This window comes from Rhamphochromis longiceps, linkage group LG13 (genome assembly GCF_057381845.1).
Source record: "Rhamphochromis longiceps isolate RC_006_pf linkage group LG13, R_longiceps_female_GT1.1, whole genome shotgun sequence".
Taxonomy (NCBI): Eukaryota; Metazoa; Chordata; class Actinopteri; order Cichliformes; family Cichlidae; genus Rhamphochromis; species Rhamphochromis longiceps.
Window position 1 is genome coordinate 16,462,179 of NC_140569.1, and position 10,673 is coordinate 16,472,851.

Consider the following 10,673-nt stretch of genomic DNA (forward strand, 5'->3'; position numbering starts at 1 on the left):
TGCTGGCCCAGAAAGGTTACCTTTGTCCTCGATAATGAGTCCAAGATGGTCAGTGTTGAAGCCAACATTTCCATACAGTCCATCACGATTAAATGCATACTGCATCTTTTCCTTTAGCACCAGGTTGTTAAAATGTATTGCTAGCCAGCATGGCTGATGGTGCATTGCCATATCTCTGCATCTAATTTGGCAAATAACACATCAGGTCTGTGAAGAATATGAGAGTTGGAGTTGTTAGGCGTATAGCTGACCTGAATCTGTTGCTAAATAAACGGCTTGCAAAATTCAAGAGGTTTATGTGTGTTTCTTGCTCGGTTTGCCCTTTTCTGTGTTTAATATGACTCATTATTGGTCTTCTGTTTGTATCTCCAGCGACCTTTAGAGAAGCCAGATGGCCTGGATGTGTCTGACCAGAGTAAGGAGCACCCCCAACACCTGTGCGAGAAGTGTAAAGTCCTTGGCTACTACTGCCGCCGTGTGCAATAAATATTCATCATTATTCAGTAGCAGAGAGGAGCCGCTCCATCCCAAACCCTGTTTTTTTATCCGCCATTGAGACATTATACATCCTCCCTTCCCGGTCCACATCCAGATTTCCCTCAACACGACATGGCACCCTTTCTTCTTCACGTCTTCCTCCCAGTGTCTCAGAAACATCTAATGTGGACATTAGGTCTAATCCTCCCAAATCTCCTGATGCCTTCCTTTATTACCACATCAATTAATTCACTCCCTCTTCTCAGCCACTTGTGGAGCATAGACTTTAGTCATTTTCCTCCTCTTTCAGTGACAGTACATCCAAGAATATGTTTGAGGGTCAGCCTCTATCTCTTGAAGTGCTCTTCAACACAGCAAAAAAAAAAAAAGAGGCCAAAATGATTGACTTTTTATGCCTTATGTATCAGAACCACATGATTAATTTACTCAATACTCAATGTTTAACAACAGAAAATTATTATATTGATGATTTAGCACCAGGGGTTATATTTCCTTGGCATCACTGACAGTATTTGTCTCAATAGATTACCTCACCTTGGGGTTTGTTGGCTTTGTGTTTACAGAGATCCGCTTTCCATTTCCCTGCCAAGTGAAGTGTGTGGAGATGTGACGAACGTTTAACTGGGGCCTCTCATGATGGCATAATGTATTCGAGGCCTTTGATGTCTTGCCTTATTAGGGTCAGCAGCACATCTTATTAACTGTGAATTAACTGAGGGATAATGTGCCATGCATCCCTAGCTTACATTTGGCCTATTTATTTTCTTGTTGTCTCGTGTGCAATTTGAATTTTAACTGGGACATATAGAGACATTTTTGTATGTTTGTATATCGCATTATTGTGTAACTGCTTCCACTTGTCTTTAGAAACTACTGTAGGTTCAGTTGTATAAAACGCTCCTTGGGCTAGATTTAGTGCATTGCTAATAGATAACGCTTCATTTATCCTATTCCTATTTTTGTTGTTGTTCTTGTCATTCTTGCCTCTCATTTATTTGTTAGCGTTGGAAAAAATAGACACTAGATAGGCAGAAGCAGCTGTGGGGAAAAATGGTTTAGTAATTGTTGGCAGTCACATATTTTCATTGTTTCAAAACTATTGATAAAATGCTTGCCACAGCTTGTTTAGCATTGATAAACATGATTTTGGACTCTAAACTGTTCACATAAATCCTGAATAGATTTTAACCACAAGATAGCATAATACAAAAGGAGCTGTTTGCTTGACAAAGATTCAGAGAGACTTTTTTATCCAAGTTTTAGTGCCAGTTGATGTCTGGCAGCCTCAGTGGAGTCGGTGAAGCAAGATGGAAAACTTTCCAAGGGCTTGTACACTGAAGAAACTATGTCCAACAGCTAATTGCAGCGTAGAGTGCCTAAAGAGAGGTGAAGCTTTGGAGAACTTTGCTTTTCAGGTTTGTCGAGAGACAGAAGAGCTGGTTTGTGATATGTTGATGGTGAGAATTCATGGCTGTATTGAAATTTATGGTGATTTAAGTTTACATCCATTTTTATGGGGCCTAATATCAGAAACCATATCTTTAAAGTGGAACTATTATGTATTTTTTTCCTCATTTCTTGTTATACATATCCAGGCATCCCCTAAAACAGAGAATTTTCCAGGTTAGCAAGCTAGTTTCCGCGTAAAGACGATATGCCATGTTCTGACTAAAGTATTTCTAAAACACAAGCACAACATTTGGCGTAAACAAAGATGCAAAACAACAAAGCAGTGACATTTGGAGTATCATAGAGTAGACATTTGGATTACTGAAGTTGGGCTAGCAGACAATGCTAAAAATATGCTACCTGGTGGCTAGCTTTAGAGCTAGCTATTAGCTTAAGCTAATATAAATACATTTGCTAACAAAAAATGTAAGAATTGAGTTAAATTGTTCATGCTGTTCAGCTGGGAGAGATAAAGCCATTACAGAGCAGAAAGAAGATGCTAAAAACGGATCAAATTTCAGCCAAAAGACATCTTAGATTAGCACAACCGCTACATTAATATGTGACAGTATGGTTTGGATTACTTGCTGTAAAAAAGTCCTGATCCTAAGTCTAAGGTCCACACTGAAATCTTGGTGTGATTCTTCAAATATTTGGTGTTCGGGGCAAAGTCTTAAAACACATTAAAAAGATGACAACCTCAACCAGTGCAGTAGGAGCTTGGACCAGGAAACAGGGCTGATCATAAAGGAGCTATAATGCCTTTTTTAAGATTGTAGGGCTCCCCTGAAAAATATTTATTTTAAACCTAAACATCCAAAAGTACTCCACTGTAGCCCAGAAATAAAAACACTCATCTGGAAATGAGCATAATAGAGCCACTTTAAAGAAAAAGGAATACCCACTGTGGTTCCATATATCACTATGCAGATGTGAAGCACTAAAGAGGAAACTATTTTAGTTATCATTTATGGAAATCTGCTTTTCGAGGATCCTTGGTATAGGAATTGTGAACTGTTTTATATGTACTGTATTTCTAGCCTTACAAAAACTGGCTGACAATATTTTATACTATAACATACTGTATGTGCCTTAAAACGATTGTGTCAAGGCTAAGAGGCCATTTGAAATTTCAAAGATTTGTGGCGAGAGACTCAGAGGTGGAGCAGTATTATGTGCATGTGGTTAACTGTGATGCAGAGTAAGTTTGTTGTAGGTTCAAGATGTGACACAGGACAGAAAAACGATAAAGCTCCGCTATTAGCGGTTGAACTGGCATAGTGGGTGTTCGATTCATGTTGCAGGCACAGGCTGAAACAGCATTTCCAGCTGGCAAAAACAATCTTACTGTGGTCTGTTGTCATGGAATATCAACAGAGATGTTATTTCTTAGTCGATCCTCACAACAGAATGAAGTTGACACAAACTGTGGACCTCACTCATTGTTATTTTTATCTGTTATCGTTATGTTTTTTCAAGGAAACCGTGGGTTTTGTGAAAAAACATGCATTGTTACTTGCTTTAGTGGAAATGGATGATATTGGTGCATTACACTGTTGGGAAATTTAACTAAATTCCATTTGTTGATTTAAAAGGGCACTCCAGTGATTTACTATTCCAGCTTCACCAGTTGGGAGGCCTGCAGAAGACACTAAATAACAGTGCATGCAGCAGTGGATGAAATATCTTTACTTTCAGTTTGGCTCAAGCTCCAGAAATGCATCAGCTATTATGCAACTCAGTAGCCTTTTAAAGTAAGCTCCATAGACTGTATATAAACAATGGATTTCAAAAGCAGCGTCAGTGTTAAGACATCTTAAATTTACATTCTTTGTAATGGCCAATAGAGGATCGACTTCTGTGGTTGTAAATGGACTTGAAGTCCAAAAGCACTTTTTACCACAAACCTCATTCACCCAATCAAAGCACTTTTACTGTTACTGTAGGCTCTGTATAATACTTACGTTCACACTCACACTCCGATGAATGCATCGGGAGCAACTTGAGCTTCAGTACCTTGCCAAAGGATTCTTCGGCATGCAAATTAGAGGAGCCAGGGATCCATTTGGTAGATGACCTGCTCTACCTCCTAAACCACAACCAGAGAAAATGTCCAGCTCATTTTGAGTATTGAGATTTATTTGTATTTCCCAGCTGGTTGCTGGCAGTTGCTGGGATATTATTGCTAAAGTCTGAATTGTGGAGATCTACAGATCAGTCAGTGACCCCCTGGCAACCACCTCTTGCTAAGAATCCTGTATTCCCCAGCTGATTAGCAAAAACCTCCTCCAAAAAAATGGAGGCTTACCTTCAAAGTTGCACGTTTTCAAACATGTTAGCTCTCCCTGGCAACCACTAGGACTCTCTGGCCCCTACTGGTCGCCAAGGGGTCCCCACATTTTTCTTTGGCCGTCGCTGAGGAAAAATGTGTATTTTGCAACTGGTTGGTAAAAAACTTGTTGATATACCTTTGGTCACTAGCAGATGGTCACAGTTACTCTTAGTTTGCATGGAATGAGCTGACTTGTCCACAAACACTGGCCAGCTAATCTCCGCAGGGAAGTGACACAAACTGGAAACAGAATGTTTTCCTTAAAAGTAGAAGTTGTGTCTTCTGCTTTTAGTTTGCAAGTGAATGTTCTCTGTTTCTAGTTTGCATCAGTGTTTGCAGAGAAGGAAGTCGCCGTCTTTCACGCAAACTACAACCAACTGCAGCAATCTGCTAGTGACCAACGCAATTGCGAGGTGGTTTCTGGTGCAGTGCCTTATTTGCAACCAGTTTTACTCAGCTACAGGAACCACTTGCCAACTAGGCAGGAAATATACATATTTCCCTCATATAACCATTGGTTGTATCGCGTCCAATATTGTGGAAAACTCTGAAATCACACGAGGAACCTCAAGAACCCCACAAAGTCATTCTTACTTCTCAATCACTGATTTCAAGTCTTATTTAATACAGTGTGATTTTTTTTTTTTAAATATGGCCCATCTTTCAAATTCACTTGATGAACAAGTTGGCCAAAATACTCAACTCGTAGATCAGGATCAAAGTCCAAAAACCTTGACATGTCCAAGTCCATCTTCTATATACAGTCTATGCTAGACTCCCCAGCCTACTAAATGCTGACAATAAAACTCCTCACTTTTTAACACAGGCTTTTTGATTTTCTCTCACGTGACAATGAGCCTCCACAGCCCCAAAAGATATTACAGTAGCTAAAGGACAAATCTGTGGAGTGTCCCTTTGAAGGAGTAACTGAAAGCCCCTCGTTGCATTTATAGTAAAGACCCAATTTTTATGAAAGATTCACCACTGTTGGGAACAACCCATTTTTCTTCTTATTAATGTCTGTTTTTGTTCTGTGTAATGGCACTAAGCTAACAGGTCTCCCGTAACCTTATTTTCTACATCAGACCATGTGGCTGTAGTGAAAGGAATACATACCAATTATGCCTTATGAACTAACCTCATAAACAAATAATATTATTAGTTATTGTGAATCACGTTAATGTTGATAAATCCTGTCAGAGAGTTCGATTCCGCCCAGAGACATGTTATGAGGAGGTCATTTAAAATGGCAACTCAAGAGCCAATGGAAGCAGCTGATACATTTTAAAAGAAAAAGAAAGAAAGCGAAATCTCTGCTTTCAGATGTAGTGTCTTGAATTACATATACTTGACTTTTCTAGTACCTTTTCAGTTCAAAATTGTTATTTTCTATGAATGAGATGTGTATTTTGGAACTCTTAATAGATGTTGAAAATTTTAAAGCAATCTGCAAAAAATCAAGAGTTATTTCCCTGACAAAGATCGACTGTTTTATGTATATATTTGATGGCCATCGTTTTCAATGATAGTAGCTCTTTTGAAGTGTTGAAGCAATATCAAAGCTTTTTCTCTTTCCGGCGTGAAGAAGGGCCTATTGTTGAGAAATAATCAAAGCTGGGAGTTGTTGTTTTTTTTCTTCTTCTTTATGTTTTACAATAATCTGAAGGGTTATCCTGCAGAAATATTTATGGAAAGACTTTTTACAACACTTTTTGTATAGAATATGCAACAAAGTTACACTAAGAAGGAAATATTGATGTCTACATAGAATATTATTAAAAAGAAAAAAAAGCTGGTACATAATTAATAACCTTTCTCAATTATAAGCCATTGTATTTTTTTTTCTGTGTTTTTGATTTATTGATGTTATCAGAGTTGAATAACCCATTATTCAGTTGCTATGTGACTAATTATGAGCTGCCATATGCATCCATACAGCCACGTGTATTCATTTTGTAAACGATATTATGAAAATATAATGTGTTAACATGCAGAAAAGTATGTTTTTATTAATTAGTGACGGATACTCACCACTGTATAAACGCATTAAACTGTGAGATGTAGTTTGGTTAAAGCAGCGATAACAAGAAACTATTATAAAATGTTATATTGGTAGTGTAGCGAGTGTATACTTCTGTCAAGGAAGCGTGTGTGACAAAGAACTATTTTAGAGTTTGCATGTGCATGTGTTTTGAATGAAATATCCCCTTTTTTGTGCAATGTATACCTATTTAAATACCTTACAGTAGTTTGCTAAAGTAAATATTGTTTTTAACATTATCAGCAACGTCTGATTGTTATTAGTCCTCATTTACCGCAAATGTAGCCTCTGCAGATAATACATATTTACTGAATGTAACGTGTTAACACTTAAGTGGTCGAGTCAGAGAGTCTCGTTTGTATTCTTTACTGTCTGTATCACTTGAGATGTTTGTCATGCAGTATTGCAATAATGTAATATTTGATTTGGACAGAACGCAGGCGTGCGGTCGGGAAAGACAATGATTATGGGAAAAGCAAGGACAGTCGTGGCCTCGAGAGTCGACCACAGGTCTGTTTTTCATGTCCATGAAAACGGCATTCCAAAATGTGCCTTATTTGTTAGTTGGGAAAACATTTTAGTGCTGTTCAGAGTTTGATGAATAAAAGTCACATTGAATTAAAACCACCCGGGTTGCACAGTTTTCATTTGTTTTCGGGTCCTGTGCCGAATTTATGTTAACTGGGAGGTGTTCGTTCTGGTGTCTGATTTCAGCCAAAAGCAACACGTTGTTTTTGTGAGCGCTCCTCTCGTTAGTGTTTTTGCCATCGCTCTTGAGTGCGAGGCTTACGCAACACTGAGCGTATAGATTACGATAACGGGGCTTTTAATGGATTATTCATGGTGGTTGTGTAACGCAGAAGAGCGAGAGACTTGGAAAACATTTTTTTTCCCACTTGCCATGAAAGTGCTGAGAGATAACAGACATGTAAACCGGCCAGGACGCACACCCCCTCCCCCATTTCCCAACACTTGTGGACAGGAAACCCCCCCCCCCCCCCCCCCACAAAAAGATGCCCACTGACTCTGTGATAACGCAGACACTTAGAGAAGCAGCAGCATGCACCAGCTGTAAAGATGTCATTGTTTTGCATGTGTGGTAAAAAGAAATGGCACAGTCGTCTCCGGAGCCAAGTTTCCATACACATTATTGGACATGCATTCCAAATAACTAAAACTAAACCCGAGGGTGGGGACCCAAATTATATCAAGTTTGTTACAACATCTCCAGCTCAAACAGAGCGAGAGCCGAAAAATCTCTATGGCAACAATGTAATCTGAGAATTCAAACAAACGGAGGAAGGTCAGCACACATATGGTTTCATTTAGGGGCAAGAGCTGCCTTTTTCTTCTTCATTATTTACTTTTATAAAGTATTAGCTCGATAAGCAGCACCACCCAGTCTCTGGCTTTCAGACATGTCTCTCTCCCTCTTCAAGACGCCCTGCGTCTCAATAAAAAAGCAATTTCAGGTCCTGAAACGACTTCACCCTAAGAGGCTCTAGCTCACATGCCCATCGTGCATACATGTGATGCTTCAGCTGCAGTGTAGGTGGAATGTCACATGATGTCACATCCTGCTCTTGATGGACAGGAAGTCAGTCGCGCTGGAGCCCGTGTCTAAAAAAAGCACGCTGGATCGTTTCCGGGAAGCTTTAAAAGCAGCAAGATTTGTGGCACATCAGAGCAAATGTCTTGCAGTAAGACCAGAGCTGGTAAAGTCGAAAAATATCAGTCATTTATTTGGCAGTTATTGGAGAATGAGTCACCACACAATTGTTTTACATGCTTGCATACAATTTAGATCAGTTGAGTAAAGATTTTAGAGAGTAAAAAGGTCTGTCTGAGTGTTAGAAACCTCTGGCTTTGCTCAACCTCAAAACCAGAAGTTAAAAAGCACAGATTTGAGTAAAAGCTGATCACCTGCGACAGCCCCGCCTTCAGAGTGCACGAACACACGAGCCAGGACAGAGTAAATACTAGATTGCTGCACAATGACTCATCCAGCAGAAGTCTGTGAGTGCGCTCGGGCGTCATTTGATCTCCCCGCAGTCTGTGATGACAATTTTTTTGATCACACCGCCGTCGTGTAAACCAAAGGATTCCATCTTGGAGACCACATCCATCCCATCCTTCACCTGCCCGAACACCACGTGTTTACCATCAAGCCTGCCCAAAAAGAAAGACAAGAAAACGAAAAAGAAAAGATGAAAAAGTGGCTCCAGCAGCTTGTGATTGATGAGGCACGAACTGGAGTCTGAAATGACTGATTAAAAAGTTCTACGGGGTGTTTACCACTCGGTTTTCGTTGTGCAGATGAAGAACTGCGAGCCGTTGCTGTTCGGGCCTGAATTTGCCATTGAAAGCGTTCCTGCAGAAAACCATAGAAGAAGAAGAAGAAAAAGCAATCATTTGAACTAGATGATGTAAACAAGATCTTCATGTCCTTTTTACTCCTGATCCAAGGACATTTAGGCCTCATTACAGCAACGTCATGCAAGATTGTAGAAAAGAAAAGAAAAGAAAAGAAAAAAAAAAAAAAAAAAAAAAGGGCCACTTCTCTTGTGATCTGACGCACGCTGTGATTACGCAAAGCACTAAATAATGTGCACATGGATGATGTTTATTCAACAAACAGAGTTATTTTGATTAGTGCATGTTGACTCACTAAACTAGGTCATTCACATGAGGATTGCAAAATGTATATGCCCAGCAGTTTGAACGCTGCATGAGATTCTGCACTGCCATCTAGTGGAGAAAAAGTGGGATTAAAATGCAGAAGAACAGCTGGCACATAACACCTGGAAGTTCAGTTTTGGTGCAATTTTCACTTCTCCTAATGAAGTTCTCTAATCAGTAAGACCTTCCCCCACCTATATTGTTTCTTTGCACACAGCTCCATACTTCACTGCTAAAGATACTTTTATCACTGTGTTGATGTCCTTCTCACCTTAATTTCATCAAAACAGTTTAGACTTTTGTAAGAACTCAAACTTTTTCACTTTCCTGAACACTGTCCAGCAGCACGTTAGTGTTTTTAGTCAAATTACTTCTGTAAACTCTAGAGATCTTTAGGAGGGAAAATCCCAGCAGATCAGCAGTTTCTGAAATACTCGGACTAGCCCATCTGGCACGAACAACCATGCCACATTCAATCACCTTTCTTCCCCATTCTGATGCCTGGTTTGAACTTCAGCAGGCTACAAGCCTAAAATGCTTTGAGTTGCTGACATGTGATTGGCTGATTAGTTGTTTCAAATAAATCCTTCACATTTCATTTTTGTGTCTGAGGCCACCATAGGGCTACAGTTTTGCAATACTCCTTCCAAAGTCAGTGCGGGGTTTGATAACAGTATAAAACCACTTGGTGTTTAAGTCTTAAAACAGTGGTGAAAGGGTTTGTATTCACTGATCACAGAGTTGAAGTGACTGACTGACGTTGCATGTTTTGAATATGTGAAAAGAGTTTTTATTGTTTTAGTGTAACCCCTCAAAGCTGTGGAGCTGTACCTGGACCAGTGTGCTTTAACTTGAAGTTTTCATCTTTAAACGTTTTCCCATAAATAGATTTCCCTCCTGTACCGTTGTGGTTGGTAAAATCTCCTCCCTGCAAGAGAAAAAACAACAGCAGAAAACATGCCAAATGACACTGCACCTTCACTGTAAACTGTACCTGACACATGAACTCGGGGATGACCCTGTGAAACACAGATCCCTTGTATCCAAAGCCATGCTCCCCGGTGCACAGAGCCCTGAAGTTTTCTGTGGATCGAAAGGATTTTTTAAATGAATGACGATGAGCCCATCGTGGAAAGAACGTGGCTTCACCTACCTGCAGTCTTTGGCACCACATCTGCATTCAGCTGCAAGATAAAACAAATCACATGCACTTATCTGCACAGGTCTGGCTACTGACAGATATGAACGCTACAGGTCAGATCAAGGTCTCTGGAGGCGACTGTGATAATCGCAAGCTACCTCAATGATTATTCTCCCCAGAGGATCGCTGTCAGCGTCGATGTCCAAAAATACTACCGGGTTCTCGACGGGGCCGGAAGAAAACAGGCGCGCTGCAGTGATGCCCAGCGAGCTGTACCTCATACGATTTTTTATTTGAAGCATAGCTGCTTAGCTCACACGGTGAGGCGGACCTGCAAACCATGGCCCTTTCTCAATTCTCAAGTACGCGAGTTCTCGCGTTCTCTGCACGGGAGTACGTACTTGCCGAGAATGCGAGTACGGACCCGCGATTTGTTTTTTGTTTTTTTAATACGCTTTATTGACAAAGCACAAAATACAGATACAAATTAACAAAACACAATGTCAGGGGGTTTCGTATAAAAAAACTAAATA

At 40.0% G+C, this 10,673-nt stretch overlaps 2 protein-coding genes across 3 annotated transcripts in view; one reads left to right on the forward strand and one right to left on the reverse strand.

Annotated features, from left to right (window-relative positions):
- zcchc24 (zinc finger, CCHC domain containing 24) overlaps window positions 1–6,944 on the forward strand; it is a 41,930-nt gene extending 34,986 nt beyond the window's left edge. The window contains exon 4 of the mRNA XM_085427998.1: window positions 373–6,944. Coding sequence (XP_085284124.1) covers window positions 373–486 — 114 coding nt within the window. The 3' untranslated portion in view covers window positions 487–6,944. The remainder of the gene's footprint in view (window positions 1–372) is intronic.
- Window positions 6,945–8,036: 1,092 nt separating this feature from the next.
- On the reverse strand, window positions 8,037–10,514 carry ppifa (peptidylprolyl isomerase Fa). Of its 2 annotated transcripts, XM_085428001.1 has the most exons (6): window positions 10,299–10,514; window positions 10,153–10,183; window positions 9,994–10,082; window positions 9,831–9,927; window positions 8,616–8,691; window positions 8,037–8,489 (listed from the first exon to the last, which is right to left on the reverse strand). In XM_085428001.1, exons 1-6 carry the CDS (start codon window positions 10,440–10,442, stop codon window positions 8,354–8,356), a joined length of 573 nt encoding a protein of 190 aa, XP_085284127.1. In that variant the 5' UTR covers window positions 10,443–10,514; the 3' UTR covers window positions 8,037–8,353. The 2 variants fall into 2 exon arrangements, with proteins under 2 accessions (XP_085284127.1, XP_085284126.1); XM_085428000.1 differs by having other exon boundaries at window positions 9,831–10,082.
- Between the last annotated feature and the right edge of the window lie 159 nt (window positions 10,515–10,673).

Excerpts from the sequence above, each read along its gene's own strand:
- ppifa (XM_085428000.1), bottom strand. The coding sequence starts at position 10,442 with ATGCTTCAAATAAAAAATCGTATGAGGTACAGCTCGCTGGGCATCACT. Across the intron at positions 10,083-10,152 it reads TGTGGTGCCAAAGACTGCAG|AAAACTTCAGGGCTCTGTGC; the intron begins GTAGGTGAAGCC and ends TTCGATCCACAG. Across the intron at positions 8,692-9,830 it reads GTTAAAGCACACTGGTCCAG|GAACGCTTTCAATGGCAAAT; the intron begins GTACAGCTCCAC and ends GGTTTTCTGCAG.